General features: G+C 48.3%; 1 protein-coding gene across 1 annotated transcript in view; it reads left to right on the top strand.

Annotated features, from left to right (window-relative positions):
• LOC137537208 (uncharacterized) overlaps positions 1-18,988 on the top strand; it is a 154,499-nt gene that overhangs the window by 89,381 nt on the left and 46,130 nt on the right. The window contains 2 exon segments of the mRNA XM_068259313.1: positions 8,361-8,449; positions 13,395-14,474. Of these exon segments, the coding sequence (XP_068115414.1) occupies positions 8,361-8,449; positions 13,395-14,474 (1,169 nt within the window).

The raw sequence follows: 18,988 nt of genomic DNA, 5'->3' as shown, positions 1-18,988 counted from the left end.
CTAGACTCTGTTTCTGCCTCCTGATTTTGTACCCCGATATATCTGATACCCCGTTGCTGAACCCTGCCTGTACTTTGACTCCGCCTTTGCCTACTGTATTTGTACTTTATCTGTCCGTGTGTGTACGACCTGGCTTGTCTGACCTCGAGAACCGACCTCACGATTGGAGGCGGTTCCCAGTCCTGTTAGTGACACTTCTTCCTGAGTGTCACTCTCGGACTTTCCTTCCTACTGTCAGTCTGACTCCTCCCGTCTTGGAGAGCTCAGGTCTGCGGAAGGAATCCGTGCAGTTCTCCTTGCTGCACTGAGGCCTAGGCCTCCTAGTGTTACTGTTACACCAAAACACTACACTCTACTCAGGCGAACAGAGGTTAGTTTGTATATCGGATTATCGGTGAGACTGCAGATCACTTATAATCTGGTATATATCTGTATTTCCGGCGATACTGCAGATCACCGGTAATCAGATACTCTCTGCGCCCACCGATCGTTACAGAACGCCAGACCACAAAAACGATGGAATCACGCACTGATCCTCTGACTGTGCTTGCCACTTCGGTGGATAACATTCATCAAGCACTGGGCCAGCACAAAGCCTTAATTGATGCCTTATCAGGCTCTGTGAAAACCCTACAGACGTCAGTTGATTCAGTGCGATCCCCTCCTAGTGATGACATACGTATGCCTGTACCTGATAAGTTTTCCGGCCACAAATCTGACTTCCGGAATTTCAGGAGTAGAGTGTTGTCATATTTCGAGTTGAGACCCCGATCCTCGGGGACTGAGGCCCAACGGGTCATCTTCATTAAAACCCTGCTGACTGGCGACTCCCAGTCCTGGGCATATAACCTGCCTTCTACCGATACAGCTCTAACCTCGGTAGAGGAATTCTTTAAGGCTATGGCCGTAATTTACGACGACCCTGACCTTGCTGCATCCTCTGAGCGGAAGCTCAAACTTTTGCGGCAAGGCAGAGGTTCGGTTGAGGATTATGCGGCAGAATTCCGCAGGTGGTCAGTCACTACTAGATTTGACAACTTTGCCTTAATGGATTACTTCTTGTCTGGGTTGTCAGAGGAGGTCTCTGACTTAATGTTAACCGTGCCTGAGCCCAAGACGGTTGATGAAGCCATATCATCGGCCATTCGAGTGGATCGCAGGTTGCGCCACCAGAGGCAGGCTAGGGGCAGTCACCGTGTCAGGGTGACATCGTACGCGGCACCATCCGCTACACCCCTAGTGACACCTTCTCCGCCTGTCTCACCCTCCCCGGCCTTGCCACCGCCCGAACCAATGCAGATTGGTCGGTCAAGGCTGACCCAGGTGGAACGAAGGCGGAGAATGACAGAACAGCTGTGCCTGTATTGTGCAGCAGCAGGGCATAGAGTGCGAAACTGCCCTAACAAGTCGGGAAACGAGTTTGCCTAGGAGTAGTGGGGGGTGACACCCTGGGCACGCAAATTGCACCCCTTAAAGAGAAAAAATTACTTCTCCCTTGTACGGTTACATGGGAGGATACATCTGTATCCACTGAAGCCTTTATTGATTCTGGCTCAGCGGCTAATTTTATGAACTTCGAATTTGCTCAGGAGTTGGGCCTCCCACTCACTCCTGTGAGACCCCCCATTCAGGTTACGGCAGTGGACGATTCCCCTCTGCAACGGAATCGTGCCCTGTCACAGACTCCGATGGTGAGACTTACCATAGGGGTTCTGCATGGGGAAGAATTACAATTTTTTGTGCTGCACATGTCAACCTCCACTATTATCTTAGGCATGCCGTGGTTGCAAGTCCATTCACCGCACATCGACTGGGCCACGGGTCAGTTAACCTCCTGGTCTCCCCATTGTTTTCATCAGTGTTTGGGGAAGCTAACATTGGGGCAAACCAGAATTCAGGTGGAAGGGGTACCAGACCAGTATGCTGAATATTCTGATGTTTTCTGCCCTAAAGCTGCCGATAAATTGCCTCCACATCGCCCTTTCGACTGTCCCATTGATCTCCGTTCTGGTTGTGTACCCCCCGGGGTCGTTTGTACAATTTGTCGGGGCCCGAAAAATTGGCGATGCAGGAGTACATTAGGGAGAATCTGGCCAAAGGCTTTATTCGGCCGTCCCGGTCGCCTGCTGGGGCAGGCTTCTTCTTTGTAAAAAAGAAAGACGGAGGTCTGCGGCCTTGCATTGACTTCCGCGGTCTCAACAAGATTACAGTAAAAAATCGCTATCCGCTACCTTTGATAGACGATCTTTTTACACAAATCACTGGCGCCCAGATCTTTTCTAAGCTGGATTTGCGAGGTGCGTACAACCTGGTATGCATAAGAAAGGGCGATGAATGGAAGACGGCCTTTAATACACCAGACGGGCATTATGAGTACCTGGTAATGCCCTTCGGGTTATGTAATGCCCCAGCCGTCTTCCAGGAACTCATCAACGAGGTCTTCAGAGAGGTGTTGGGAAGATTTGTTCTAGTTTATCTAGACGATATTCTTATCTTCTCCAACAGTCTCTCTGAACATAGGACCCATGTGAGGTTCGTTTTGAACAGACTAAGGCAGAATCTATTGTATGCTAAGTTAGAAAAATGTATCTTCGAGGTAACATCTGTCGCTTTCCTGGGGTACATAATCTCTACTACTGGCCTGTCCATGGATCCGGCCAAGGTCTCCGCTGTGTTAGAATGGCCTCAGCCGGTAGGCTTGAAATCGCTTCAGCGGTTTCTTGGCTTTGCCAACTATTATAGGAGGTTCATAAAGGGGTACTCTACGGTGATTTCTCCACTTACCAGTCTCACCAAGAAGGGTGCAGATACCACTCACTGGTCTCCCGAGGCGTTACAGGCTTTTGCCACCCTGAAGGGCTTATTTTGTTCTGCACCCATCCTCAGGCATGTGGATACGTCTTTTCCTTTTATTGTTGAGGTGGATGCCTCAGAGGTCGGGGTGGGGGCTGTGCTGTCTCAGCGATCTGGCTTGCAGGGTAGATTGCACCCGTGTGCCTACTTCTCCCGTAGATTCTCCCCTGCGGAAAGGAACTACGATATTGGCAATAGAGAGCTCTTAGCCATTAAGTTAGCCTTCGAGGAATGGCGACACTGGTTAGAGGGAGCGGAGCATACGGTCACGGTTTACACTGACCATAAAAATCTAGAATACATCGAGGGAGCTAAGAGGTTGAGCCCTCGCCAGGCTCGTTGGTCATTATTTTTTTCTCGATTCTCTTTCATTATTACGTATACACCGGGTAGCAAGAACACTAAGGCGGATGCCTTGTCCAGGTGCTTTGAGTCAGAGACAGCACAGCCCTCCATTCCAGAGACTATTGTTCCCCAGAGGTTGGTACTGGCCGCAACAGAGACTTGGGAGGATTGGAAGGGGACTTTAATTCCCTTCCAACAAGACATCCCAGAAGGAAAACCCGCAGGGGTGCTGTTCATTCCGCTACCGTTCCGTCTCCAGGTTCTAGAGATGTTCCATACGCATAAAAATGCTGGGCATCCTGGAGCATCTAGAACACAGGATCTGGTAGCTAGATGTGCTTGGTGGCCTTCCTTGGCAGCTGATTGCAAGGAATTCGTGAGGGAATGTGCGGTTTGTGCTAAGAGTAAACCCTCCCGGCTGGCACCTGTGGGTACCTTGCAGCCTTTACCCACCCCGAGTGAGCCATGGACCCATTTGTCCATGGATTTTGTAGGTGAACTTCCCAAGTCAGAAGGCATGTCGGTCATTTGGGTGGTAGTCGACCGCTTCAGTAAAATGGCCCATTTCGTGCCCTTGAAAGGACTCCCCTCGGCCCAGGAATTGGCTGACCTGTTTATCACACATGTGTTCCGGCTGCACGGCATTCCGGAAAACATAGTGTCGGATCGGGGAGTCCAGTTCATTTCTAAATTCTGGAGGGCATTCTGCCAACAAATGGGCATGAAGTTGTCATTTTCATCGGGCTACCACCCACAGACCAATTGGCAAACGGAGAGAATCAACCAGTCTTTGGAGCAATTCTTGAGGTGCTATGTTGCAGAAACACAGAACGACTGGGTCAAATTTCTGCCTTTCGCGGAGTTCGCACAAAACAATTTAAAAAGCTCCTCCACCGGATTCTCTCCATTCCAGGTGGTGTCTGGAAGATTGCCCAAGTTCTCACCATTGCCAGTGGCCTCCTCTCCGTTTCCAGCTTTGGAAGCCTGGCAGAGATCTTTTAAAGATATTTGGCGCACGGTGAGAGATAATTTACGAAAAGCTTTTGTTAATCAAAAGGGTCAAGCTGATAAGAGACGTTCAGTAGAGTGAAGCTTCCAACCTGGAGACTTGGTTTGGGTGTCTACACGTCATTTGGCTCTGAAACAACCTTCTGACAAACTTGGTCCCAGGTTCGTGGGCCCATTCCCTGTGACTAGGAAGATCAACGATGTCACATATACCGTTGATCTTCCCACCAGCATGTGGGGCGTGAGGTCTTTCCATGTATCACTTCTCAAACCCGCAGTCCAGCTGGGTCCCACTCCTCCTCCTCCTGTCTTAGTCAATGCCCAACCCGAGTATGAGGTGGAAAAAATCATAGATTCACGTACTGTACAGAACTCGGTGCAGTATCTCATACATTGGAAGGGGTACGGCATTGAGGAGAGGCAATGGGTACCTGGGAACCGCATGCATGCGGATGAGTTAGTGAGGGAATTTCATACGGTACATCCAGAAAAGCCTGGAAGGAGTTGTCCGGAGTCCACTCCTCGGGGGGGGGGGGGGGGGGGTACTGTAAGGAAACGCGGAAATGCCGCCGTCTCTCAAGGTGAGGCGGCTGTTTCCGCGTCCAGCATGGCGTCACAACGCGGAAAAAACGCTGCATGCCGCATAGGCAGTGCGGCGGAATCCGCATCAGAGGCGGCCCCCGCACTAGATACATTGCATGACAGTACTGGTGTGGCTGGGACTGATAGTCCACCAAGATTCAGACTTACACGCGCGCGAGCAGAGAGGCAGAGTTTAAATAGCAGTTAGAAGGGTGTCGGCTGACCAGCTGGGTCAGCTGACAAATTCCACTGCTCTCATTGGACCAGCAATTAGGGAGGTCCTGGAAAGGTCCTAGAGTATATATACTGCTGGTTGTCCACTTGCTCTTTGTCTGGCGTGCGATCACATATGTGGGAGCACCCAGATCCGTAGTCAGATCCTTAAGTGTGCCGGGACCAGCTGGAGCTGTAATCCTACACTTAGCTAGATTATTGATAGCTAAAGTACTAGTTTGATTGTGATTTTCTGTTATGACTTTTGCCTGCCTCGACTATCCTCCTGAACTCTGACCTTGTACCTCGATATTTCTGATACTCTGTTGCCGAACCTCGGCTCGTTCCTAGACTCTGTTTCTGCCTCCTGATTTTGTACCCCGATATATCTGATACCCCGTTGCTGAACCCTGCCTGTACTTTGACTCCGCCTTTGCCTACTGTATTTGTACTTTATCTGTCCGTGTGTGTACGACCTGGCTTGTCTGACCTCGAGAACCGACCTCACGATTGGAGGCGGTTCCCAGTCCTGTTAGTGACACTTCTTCCTGAGTGTCACTCTCGGACTTTCCTTCCTACTGTCAGTCTGACTCCTCCCGTCTTGGAGAGCTCAGGTCTGCGGAAGGAATCCGTGCAGTTCTCCTTGCTGCACTGAGGCCTAGGCCTCCTAGTGTTACTGTTACACCAAAACACTACACTCTACTCAGGCGAACAGAGGTTAGTTTGTATATCGGATTATCGGTGAGACTGCAGATCACTTATAATCTGGTATATATCTGTATTTCCGGCGATACTGCAGATCACCGGTAATCAGATACTCTCTGCGCCCACCGATCGTTACAGTAGTCCTTATTAATCACATGAATGAATTCCAGGCCTTTATTCCAGACTCTTTATTATTACAAAAGCGGCCAAATTCATCTTTACTGCCATCCCAAATGACTAGCATGTCATCTATATAGCGAATATAAAAAACAAAATGTTTTTTGAAGGGATTATTTGACCAGATGTATTTCTTCTCCCCGTGGGCCATAGATTTGCGAAACTTGGGGCACAACCTGCACCCAGTGGCGTAACTATAGACCCTGCAGGCTCTGCGAGGGCAGGTGGGCCCTTTGGCTCCTGGTGGCCCTTCCATGCTGGCTGCCTGCAGAGGTGATAAATTCTTAACAGGCTGGAGTCGAGCGTGAGGAGAACAGGTGGTCATATAGTATTTTGTTTTTGTCCTGCGGGGCCCCTCCAGAGAGTGCAGAAGGGACCTGCATCTTTCGCTGACAGGACAGAGCTATCCCAGCAGGCATGGGACCAGCATCAGAGAGCCACTCACATGCTCACTCACAGGAAGTTGCTTCATGCTTGCTGTTGGAGCTGATGGCTTCTCCTCCTCTGCTCACTGATGCTCACTGGGAGCTGCGTGGACAGCTTTGCCCAGTCCGGGGCAGCAATCAGTGAAGAATGTATATGACTAGAAGTCATATACATTCTATGGGGAGGCTGCTGAAAGCTGACAGGAGCTTCTTATCACCTCTGGTGTCGGGTGACAGTGATACAGGAAACTGGAAGACTGTCTGTGCAGGCTGAGCAGAGGAATATCCTGTGAAAAGGTTTGCATCATCTCTGCCCTGCCCTGCACCCCACAGATAATATAGTGTAAAAGAAGGAAATACTAAAGTATTTTGGTTTCAATCTTAATGTCTAACAATGATGTTTAACTACCTAACGACCATGTCACGCCAATGGGTGCGAACGCGGTGGCAGCCCCAGGACCGCCTAACGCCAATTGGCGTCAAGTCCTGGAGCTGTGGTTTCCCAGGGAACGGCTGCGCGCATGTGCAATTGTTCCCTGCCAGTTCACGGTGCGGAGTTCCGTGATTAGCCTGCTAACCGCCGATCGTGGCTAGCAGGCTGTTTGTAAACGAAAGGGGAAAGAAATCCCCTTTGTTTACATCCGTACAGCGTTGCGGTCTCCGGCAGAGCTGTATGAGATCGGCCATCCCCGGCCTCTGATTGGCCGGGGATTGCCGTCCTGTTCAAACCTTGAGGTAGAGGGGAGGGAGGGAGGAAAGGGAGGGGGACGGTGGCAATGAGAGCCTCTATGAGGCAAAAAGTAAAAAACAACTGCCACAGTAATCGGACACCTCTGGCGGCATATCCCCTTTGGGACAAAACAAGGAGGTGAGTCTGATCTTAAAAGCCTGCACAGCCCAGTACAGCAATAAAAGGGCTGGTCGTTAGGGGAGGTTTAGCTCTGTAGTCCTCAAGTGGTTAACCTGTCCCCCCCCCCACACCAACATCAATTACTTTCTGGCTCCTAACCCTGATTTATATGCCCCTTTCTTAGGGCCCATTCACACAGATGTTTACTGGGCTTTAAAAGTCGGATGTGGCGTTCATCGTTAAGTGCTGCCTGTTCAGAGTGCAGAGTTGCCCCTGGGCTCTGCTTCCTCCCCCCCCCCCTCATGGCCTCCACAGCACTACACCTGATGTCTAACACTAGACTCCACTCTAACATTATTCCCTTCCAGGAGCCTATCCCTAACATCTAAGTCTACCCTTACCCTACATCCCGATACTCCCCTTCTGTTGTAGACAGTCCCAGACATTTTGGATACAATGCCGGGGTCAATGTTAATGCTGGATTGAGGATTTCGGACTATTATACAGAAAACTGATGCATTGTGTTACTGGGACTCAGTGCCTAAAACTAGATTTACACTGAATGACGGTGTCTCCGTTGTCATCCAAATGTACTATTCAGTGTATTATTATTATTGATTTATGTAGCGCAAGCATCTGTTGGCAATGCATCTGTTCCTGCACTTTTGAAAGCATTTTTAGCGCACAGCAGATTCATAGCCATTCCATCAAAGAGGTGCGGAATCTGCGAGGCAATGAAGATACTGACATGGCCCATTTACTGTAAACCCAGCCTAAAGCTTCCTTTCCCAGTAACCTAGGGGTGCCAGAGAATGGAGAGACACACATGGATTTTGTTTAAATATGCCCCTGGCCTGAGACATCCATAATATATACTCGATTCCAATATGCCCTCTGCGTTTGCACTCAGTGTTCACTGATCTGTTATGTGGAGACCTGTCTGATATTAGTTAGTGTATTACTGATTTGAGTGCAAATGCAATGGGTATATTAGATTCAAATATATATGCTGTAGGTCACCGCATTATATACTGAAAATATAATACAGTGACCTTTATTGAATATATAAATTAATAATAACAAAATCTGGTAAGAATTATTAAAGACTTCAGAGTGCAGGTGATTCAACAAAGGAAGGAGCGCTGCAGTTAGCCTATTTACCACAAGATGGAGACATCACATCTCCCAGGTGGACCGCACAGACAGGAAGTTATGAAACCAGAGACCGGAAATGGAGTAAAACAGATTTTTTTTCCAGGAGGTGACTGGAGAGGAGACCCGGTTGGAAGAGGTAATTGTGTGACTCTTGTTCTATATTGAGAAGAGCAGAGTAGAGATGGGAAGTTCGGATCTTTTCAATGATTCGGATGATTCGAACCGGGTCATTGAAAAGATCCGGATCTTTGATCCGAATCTCGGATCATTTTACTAGGGAAGTATTTGGGGGTGAAATGACTAGCAGGACAGGTCTTTCCCTGCGGTGGACAGAGAAGGGGAAGGGGGGTGGACAGACAGAGAAGGGGAGAAGATAGGCAGGGAGTGGACAGAGAAGTGAGGAGGGACAAGCAGAAAGCAGAAATGTTTGTTTGCACACAAAACCCACATGCTGCAATCATATGCTTTACATATATTTCACCTATATGTTCATCTGTATACTTTGAATGCAAACGTCGCACAGTGAAAGAAATAATTCCCCAAAGCATTCCCAGAAGTGAAGTACAGCTGTTTAGAGCAGTGCAGGAGGATCATATTGCACAGCAATCACAGTAGCTGCCCTTCTAGCCCAGCATGCTGTCTACAAAGTTACTGAGCTGTGCTTCTGAGCCAAAAATTTCCAATTTGTTCACTGCACAACTACGGAACAGACAGCCTATAATGAGCAGCACATTATAGCCAGTATGTGGGCTCTACACATATCTGGCAGTGGCACCGATGTCCCCTCTCTCTGATCTACCTGTCCCTGCAAGGCTTGCTCCCCTCCAACAGAGCGATCCATCTCTACTCTGCTTCCAGGACCCCGCTGCCCGCTGAGAGGGGGGCGTGTCGCTCCTGGCGCCGCCCCCTTTGCGATCCGAATCACTCATTTTGATGATTCGGATGATTCGACTCACAAAAGAGATTCGGATCAAAGATCCGAATTGTTCATGATCCGGACAACACTAGAGCAGAGGCCGGGGTGGACATACTAGTTATATATTGGGCAGAGGTCGGGGTGGACATACTTGTTATATTTTGGGCAGGGCAGAGGTCGGAATGGACATACTTGTTATATATTGGGCAGAGCAGAGGTCGGGTGGACATACTTGTTATATATTGGGCAGAGCAGAGGTCAGGGTGGACATACTGGTTATATATTGGGCAGAGCAGAGGTCAGGTCAGGGTGGACATACTGGTTTTATATTGGGCAGAGCAGAGGTTGGGGTGGACATACTTGTTATATATTGGGCAGAGCAGAGGTCGGGGTGGACATACTTGTTATATATTGGGCAGAGCAGAGGTCGGGGTGGACATACTTGTTATATATTGGGCAGAGCAGAGGTTGGGTGGTCATACTTGTTATATATTGGACAGAGCAGAGGTTGGGGTGGACATACTTGTTATATATTGGGCAGAGCAGAGGTAGGGGTGGGCATACTTGTTATATATTGGGCAGAGCAGAGGTCGGGGTGGACATACTTGTTATATATTGGGCAGAGCAGAGGTCGGGGTGGGCATACTTGTTATATATTGGGCAGAGCAGAGGTCGGGGTGGACATACTTGTTATATATTGGGCAGAGCAGAGGTCGGGGTGACATACTTGTTATATATTGGGCAGAGCAGAGGTCGGGGTGGGCATACTTGTTATATATTGGGCAGAGCAGAGGTCGGGGTGGACATACTTGTTATATATTGGGCAGAGCAGAGGTCGGGGTGGGCATACTTGTTATATATTGGGCAGAGCAGAGGTCGGAGTGGACATACTTGTTATATATTGGGCAGAGCAGAGGTTGGGGTGGACATACTTGTTATATATTGGGCAGAGCAGAGGTCGGGGTGACATACTTGTTATATATTGGCAAACTGGGAGACAGGAAAAAGTCTGGCACTATGGTTTATTAGTGCAGCATATTGCAAAACAACGTGATGTGGCAAATGCATAGATGCAAAATTTGCAGATATATGAGCATCAAACCAGATAAATCACAGATATTGCGCTGTACCTGGGTGTAGGAGAGGTGGCTGGTGTGGGCGCCAAAGGGTGCACGCTCCTTACGACCATTTCGCAAGGCGGTTGCCAAGCTTCATCTGAGGTGTGCACATCACGTTGTTTTGCAATATGCTGCACTAATAAACTATAGTGCCAGACTTTTTCCTGTCTCCCAGTTTGCTTGCATAGACTTTGCCTTTTGTCTTGAGCACATGGTTTGCTGGGTGTACTCACATTCACACCAGTAATTTGCAGTTTTCCCCGAGTGCCTGCCAGCTCTCCCGCAAGTCTTGTTATATATTGGGCAGAGCAGAGGTCGGGGCGGACACACTTGTTATATATTGGGCAGAGCAGAAGTCGGGGCGGACGTACTTGTTATGTATTGGGCAGAGCAGACAGGGTGGACATACTAATTATATATTGGGCAGAGCAGAGGTCGGGGTGGACATACTTGTTATATATTGGGCAGAGCAGATCTCGGGGTGGACATACTTGTTATATATTAGGCAGAGCAGAGGTCGGGGTGGACATACTTGTTATATATTGGGCAGAGCAGAGGTCGGGGTGGACATACTAATTATATATCGGGCAGAGCAGAGGTCGGGGTGGACATACTAATTATATATTGGGCAGAGCAGAGGTCGGGTGGACATACTTGTTATATATTGGGCAGAGCAGAGATCGGGGTGGACATACTTGTTATATATTGGGGAGAGCAGAGGTTGGGGTGGACATACTTGTTATATATTGGGCAGAGCAGAGGTCGGGGTGGACACACTTGTTATATATTGGGCAGAGCAGAGGTTGGGGTGGACATACTTGTTATATATTGGGCAGAGCAGAGGTCGGGGTGGACATACTTGTTATATATTGGGCAGAGCAGAGGTCGGGGTGGACATACTTGTTATATATTGGGCAGAGCAGAGGTCGGGGAGGATATACTTGTTATATATTGGGCAGAGCAGAGGTTGGGGTGGTCATACTTGTTATATATTGGGCAGAGCAGAGGTCGGGGTGGACATACTTGTTATATATTGGGCAGAGCAGAGGTCGGGGTGGACACACTTGTTATATATTGGGCAGAGCAGAGGTCGGGGTGGACATACTGGTTATATATTGGGCAGAGCAGAGGTCGGGGTGGTCATACTTGTTATATATTGGGCAGAGCAGAGGTCGGGGTGGACACACTTGTTATATATTGGGCTAAGCAGAGGTCGGGTGGACATACTTGTTATATATTGGGCAGAGCAGAGGTCGGGGTGGTCATACTTGTTATATATTGGGCAGAGCAGAGGTCGGGGTGGACATACTTGTTATATATTGGGCAGAGCAGAGGTCGGGGTGGACACACTTGTTATATATTGGGCAGAGCAGAGGTCGGGGTGGACATACTGGTTATATATTGGGCAGAGCAGAGGTCGGGGTGGTCATACTTGTTATATATTGGGCAGAGCAGAGGTCGGGGTGGACACACTTGTTATATATTGGGCTAAGCAGAGGTCGGGTGGACATACTTGTTATATATTGGGCAGAGCAGAGGTCGGGGTGGTCATACTTGTTATATATTGGGCAGAGCAGAGGTCGGGGTGGACATACTTGTTATATATCGGGCAGAGCAGAGGTCGGGGTGGACATACTTGTTATATATCGGGCAGAGCAGAGATCGGGGTGGACATACTTGTTATATATTGGGCAGAGCAGAGGTCGGGGTGGATATACTTGTTATATATTGGGCAGAGCAGAGGACGGGGTGGACATACTTGTTGTATATTGGGCAGAGCAGAGGTCGGGGTGGATATACTTGTTATATATTGGGCAGAGCAGAGGTCGGGGTGGACATACTTGTTATATATTGGGTAGAGCAGAGGTCGGGGTGGACATAATTGTTATATATTGGGTAGAGCAGAGGTCGGGGTGGACATACTTGTTATATATTGGGTAGAGCAGAGGTCGGGGTGGACATACTTGTTATATATTGGGCAGAGCAGAGGTCGGAGTGGACATACTTGTTATATATTGGGCAGAGCAGAGGTCGGGGTGGACATACTTGTTATATATTGGGCAGAGCAGAGGTCGGAGTGGATATACTTGTTATATATTGGGCAGAGCAGAGGTCAGGGTGGACATACTTGTTATATATTGGGCAGAGCAGAGGTCGGGGTGGACATGCTTGTTATATATTGGGCAGAGCAGAGGTCGGGGTGGACATACTTTGTTACAGAGGAGGTCAGTGTGGAGCTTTGACTGGCTGATCTTGTATGCCATGGAATACTGAGCCCATAAGATCCTCATGGAGCTGCTGCCACCTCCAGCTGGTGCCTCAGAGATACTACCTTATCTCTTGATCTCTATTACTTCTTATGCTATAAATCATACGTCTAAATACACCTGTTATCATCTGTGTTTATTACTGCAGTCACAGGAGGTTTATGTCCCGCAGTGGGAGAGGGGGGAGTCTGCACAAAGATGATGGCTGGTGGGTCACAGCTAGAGGGTGGAGCCAGGTAACAAGGGGCGTGGCTGATAGGACAGGCAGGTGGAGGCTGCAGCTGGAGAGGGGTTGAGTGGCCTCTGCTGCTTTGGTCCTGGTATTGGCACTGTCCCAGCTGGGAGGTTTGTTGCTACAGCTCTTGGAGGGTTTGGGGTTAGTAGGTGATGGACAGGTGGGCTCAGGTATGGTCAGGATATGGAGCTGCAGTCCCATCTGCCTAGTACATCAGGTGCCAGAGCCATATGTAATGATAATTTATAGCTAATTAGCTGCAGGCCTCTGCTCCTATCTCCCTCTGTCTCCAGCTGTTCTCTCCTCACATCCTCATCCATCTTCCGCTGCCGGCACTGCTGTAACCTCCCAGGAATGTGTGCATGGAGAGGAGGAGAGAAGCACCAGATGATGAGCAAGGCATACTGGAGGAGAGGACTGTGGTACTGAATGTGCAGGAGACCACAGCTTTATGGGATATTATCACCCCTAGCAAATGATATTCTTTTCTGTGCTCTGTTTATTACTGCTAATATCTTACAGCTATAATGTGTTATCCTTTTCAGAACTGAGATTTGAGCTCAAAGAACAAGAGACGTATGTGAGGAGTGATAAGCAGTCTATGGAGGAGAGTGACATGATGGGGATAATTAAAGAGGAAGAAGAAGAGACATATGTGAGGAGTGATCAGCAGTCCACAGAGGAGGGTGACATGATGAGGACAAGTAAAGAGGAGGAAGAAGAGTCTTTTGTGAGGAGTGATCAGCAGTCTATAGAGAAGGGTGACATGATGGGGATAACTGAAGAGGAAGAAGAAGAGACGTATGTGAGGAGTGATCAGCAGTCTATGGAGGAGGGTGACATGAGGACAATTAAAGAGGAAGAAGAAGAGATGTATGTGAGGAGTGATCAGCAGTCTACAGAGGAGGGTGAAATGATGAGGACAAGTAAAGAGAAAGAAGAGACATATGTGAGGAGTGATCAGCAGTCTATGGAGGAGAGTGACATGATGAGGATAATTAAAGAGGAAGAAGAAGAGACATATGTGAGGAGTGATCAGCAGTCTATAGAGAAGGGTGACATGATGAGTACAATTAAACAGGAAGAAGAAGAGACGTATGTGAGGAGTGATAAGCAGTCTATGGAGGAGGGTGACATGATGAGGACAATTAAAGAGGAAGAAGAAGAGACTTATGTGAGGAGTGATCAGCAGTCTATGGAGGAGGGTGACATGAGGAAAATTAAAGAGGAAGAAGAAGAGACATATGTGAGGAGTGATAAGCAGTCTATGGAGCAGGGTGACATGATGAGGACAATTAAAGAGGAAGAAGAAGAGACGTATGTGAGGAGTGATCAGCAGTCTATGGAGGAGGGTGACATGATGGGGACAATTAAACAGGAAGGAGAAGAAGCTTTTGTGAGGATTGATCTGCAGTCAATTGAGGAGGGGGACATGAGGACAAGTAAAGAGGAAGAAGAAGAAACATATGTGAGGAGTGATCAGCAGTCTATGGAGAAGGGTGACATGATGAGGACAAGTAAAGAGGAAGAAGAAGAGACATATGTGAGGAGTGATCAGCAGTCTGTGGAGGAGGGGGACATGATGGGGACAGCTATAGAGGTCCCGCTTAAAGAGGGTAGAACAGGTGAGTAATCAGCATTAAATATTGAATATCTTTAGTTATTATGACAGTGTCACTGCTCACAGACCGGCCATATTAGGGGTTATGTATTGTACTCCTGTTATATTTTTGTCATCTAAAACTAGCCTTGATTGTATCTCGTGAAAGCTTACTAACAATAGCAGTACAGGCACCCTGATTGCTTTGGTGCGCCCTGTTCTGTCTTTGTCACACATAGGGTTACCGGCCTGTAATAAGCTGATAATGGTCACTGTACAGTACTGTACACAGATTGGGCACAGTAGGGGGTGACTTAGTGTTACTGGCCTGTAATAAGCTGATAATGGTCCCTGTACATTACTGTACACAGATTGGTCTCAGTAGGGGTGACTTAGTGTTACCGGCCTGTAATAAGCTGATAATGGTCACTGTACATTACTGTACACAGATTGGTCACAGTAGGGGTGACTTAGTGTTACCAGCCTGTAATAAGCTGATAATGGTCACTGTACATTACTGTACACAGATTGGTCTCAGTAGGGGTGACTTTGTGTTACTGGCCTGTAATAAGCTGATAATGGTCACTGTACATTACTGTACACAGATTGGTCTCAGTAGGGGTGACCTAGTGTTACCGGCCTGTAGTAAGCTGATAATGGTCACTGTACATTACTGTACACAGATTGGTCACAGTAGGGGTGACTTAGTGTTACCAGCCTGTAATAAGCTGATAATGGTCACTGTACATTACTGTACACAGATTGGTCTCAGTAGGGGTGACTTAGTGTTACTGGCCTGTAATAAGCTAATAATGGTCACTGTACATTACTGTACACAGATTGGTCACAGTAGGGGTGACTTAGTGTTACCAGCCTGTAATAAGCTGATAATGGTCACTATACATTACTGTACACAGATTGGTCACAGTAGGGGTGACTTAGTATTACTGGCCTGTAATAAGCTGATAATGGTCCATGTACTTTACTGTACACAGATTGGTCACTGTAGATGTGACTTAGTGTTACTGGCCAGTAATAAGCTGATAATGGTCACTGTACATTACTGTACACAGATTGGTTACAGTAGGGGTGACTTAGTGTTACTGGCCAGTAATAAGCTGATAATGGTCACTGTACATTACTGTACACAGATTGGTCACAGTAGGGGTGACTTAGTGTTACTGGCTTGTAATAAGCTGATAATGGTCGTTGTACATTCTGCCCCCTCCCCCCCAGCTGTCGGTGTCCTGTTACCTCTTTTCCCATTCATAAGATCCATTACATTAATGGGTATTAGAACCCCCGTATACCCCCTCTCCAATTCCCCTTTCAGCTCATCACCTCTGCCTGAATATCTAGAAGAGTGTAAGCTGGGGAAGGGGGAGGGATGTTCTGTAAGATGCATGGCCACCTGTGCTGCAGACAAATCATGACAAGTGTGCCCCCTGTCTGAGTCTCTAGAAGGGTGTAAGCTGGGAAGGGGGGGGGGGGGGGGGGTGTTCTGAAAGACGCATGGCTGCTTGTGCTCATAACACTAATATTCCCTCTCCTCTGCCCAACACTAACCTCCCCTCTCCTCTGCCCAACACTAACCTCCCCTCTCCTCTGCCCAACACTAACCTACCCTCTCCTCTGCCCAACACTAACCTACCCTCTCCTCTGCGTAACACTAACCTACCCTCTCCTCTGCGTAACACTAACCTACCCTCTCCTCTGCCCAACACTAACCTACCCTCTCCTCTGCCTAACACTAACCTCCCCTCTCCTCTGCCTAACACTAACCTCCCCTCTCCTCTGCCTAACACTAACCTCCCCTCTCCTTTGCCTAACACTAACCTCCCCTCTCCTCTGCCCAACACTAACCTCCCCTCTCCTGTGTCTAACACTAACCTCCCCTCTCCTCTGCCTAACACTAACCTCCCCTCTCCTCTGCCTAACACTAACCTCCCCTCTCCTCTGCCTAACACTAACCTCCCCTCTCCTGTGTCTAACACTAACCTCCCCCTCTACTTTGCCTAACACTTACCTCCCCTCTCCTCTATGTAGAATGGAACAGAGGCGCCAACAGGATAAAATCAAAATGATAAAAAGTTTAAAAATGCTTTGGAGGCAGTGGTGGACTTACCTCCTGTAAGCAGACACTAGAAACTGTCTTATTCAAATAAAAAATAATTTATTGGTATACTCCAAGGGGGTTGCAACGCATTTCACAGGCGTAGACTCACCTCATCAGGCAATAAATTATAGGAGCACACAACAGTATTCGGTCCAGGTAACACCTGGCACCTCACACTAACCTCCCCTCTCCTCTCCCTAACACTAACCTCCCCTCTCTTCTGCTTAAAATTAACCTCCACTGTCCTCTGCCCAGCACTAACCTACCCTCTCCTCTGCCCAACACTAACCTACCCACTCCTCTGCCTAACACTAACCTACCCTCTCTTCTGCTTAAAATTAACCTCCCCTTTCCTCTGCCCAACACTAACCTCTCCATCTCATGTGCCTAACACTAATCTCCACTCTCCTCTGCCTAACACTAACCTCCCGCTCTCCTCTGCCTAACACTAACCTCCTCTCCTATGCCTAACACTAACCTCCCCTCTTCTCTGCCTAACACTAACCTACCCTCATCTCTGCTTAACACTAACCTCCACTCTCCTCTGCCCAACACTAACCTCCACTCTCCTCTGCCTAACACTATCCTCCCCTCTCCTCTGCCTAACACTAACCTACCCTCTCCTCTGCCTAACACTAACCTACCCTCTCCTCTGCCTAACAGTAACCTCCCCTCTCCTCTGCCTAACACTAACCTCCCCTCTCCTCTGCCTAACACTAACCTCCCCTCTCCTCTGCCTAACACTAACCTCCCCTCTCCTGTGTCTAACACTAACCTCCCCCTCTACTTTGCCTAACACTAACCTCCCCTCTCCTCTATGTAGAATGGAACAGAGGCGCCAACAGGATAAAATCAAAATGATAAAAAGTTTAAAAATGCTTTGGAGGCAGTGGTGGACTTACCTCCTGTAAGCAGACACTAGAAACTGTCTTATTCAAATAAAAAATATTTTATTGGTATACTCCAAGGGGGTTGCAACGCATTTCACAGGCGTAGACTCACCTCATCAGGCAATAAATTATAGGAGCACACAACAGTATTCGGTCCAGGTAACACCTGGCACCTCACACTAACCTCCCCTCTCCTCTCCCTAACACTAACCTCCCCTCTCTTCTGCTTAAAATTAACCTCCACTGTCCTCTGCCCAGCACTAACCTACCCTCTCCTCTGCCCAACACTAACCTACCCACTCCTCTGCCTAACACTAACCTACCCTCTCTTCTGCTTAAAATTAACCTCCCCTTTCCTCTGCCCAACACTAACCTCTCCATCTCATGTGCCTAACACTAACCTCCACTATCCTCTGCCCAACACTAACCTCCCCTCTCCTGTGCCTAACACTAATCTCCACTCTCCTCTGCCTAACACTAACCTCCCGCTCTCCTCTGCCTAACACTAACCTCCTCTCCTATGCCTAACACTAACCTCCCCTCTCCTATGCCTAACACTAACCTCCCCTCTTCTCTGCCTAACACTAACCTACCCTCATCTCTGCTTAACACTAACCTCCACTCTCCTCTGCCCAACACTAACCTCCACTCTCCTCTGCCTAACACTATCCTCCCCTCCCCTCTCCTTTGCCTAACACTAACCTCCCCTCTCCTCTGCCTAACACTAACCTACCCTCTCCTCTGCTTAACACTAACCTCCACTCTCCTCTGCCCAACACTAACCTCCCTTCTCCTTTGCCTAACACTAACCTCCCCTCTCCTCTGCCTAACACTAACCTACCCTCTCCTCTGCTTAACACTAACCTCCACTCTCCTCTGCCCAACACTAACCTCCCCTCTCCTTTGCCTAACACTAACCGCCCCTCTCCTTTGCCTAACACTAACCTCCCCTCTCCTCTGCCCAACACTAACCTTCCCTCTCCTATGCCCAACACTAACCTCCCCTCTCCTATGCCTAACACTAACCTCCCCTCTCCTCTGCCCAACACTAACCTTCCCTCTCCTATGCCCAACACTAACCTCCCCTCTCCTATGCCTAACACTAACCTCCCCCTCTCCTGTGCCTAACACTAACCTCCCCTCTCCTTTGCCTAACACTCTCCAGATTCTGTCATGTTCACGACACCAGGCAAATAGGGAAATGGCAGGAAAGCCATTTTGCACATTAGCTGGCCGATTTTGCCAGTTTCCACTTTGCCAGACTTCTGGCTTTGGCCATAACATATTCAAGGAATTCCAAAGCCACCTCGTTTTTTTGAACACTCAGATAGGTTAAAGAAACTCTATGGTTATTGCCCCTCCAGAAAAAGCTAGTTATGATTCTGTTTAGATTTCTTCGAAATCGGAATTTGGATAGTTTGTAAATATACAGGATTTTAGGTAGGGTTTGTATTTTAAAGGCAGGTGCTCAGCCTGCGTACAAGAGTTCTACTTTTGCTATGTTAGAGGTGCAGTTTTACAGTTTTGATAAGG

This window comes from Hyperolius riggenbachi, chromosome 10 (assembly GCF_040937935.1).
Source record: "Hyperolius riggenbachi isolate aHypRig1 chromosome 10, aHypRig1.pri, whole genome shotgun sequence".
In the NCBI taxonomy this organism is placed as follows: domain Eukaryota; kingdom Metazoa; phylum Chordata; class Amphibia; order Anura; family Hyperoliidae; genus Hyperolius; species Hyperolius riggenbachi.
The sequence above is the reverse complement of the archived record's forward strand: the minus strand, read 5'-3'. Positions and strand labels throughout refer to the sequence as shown.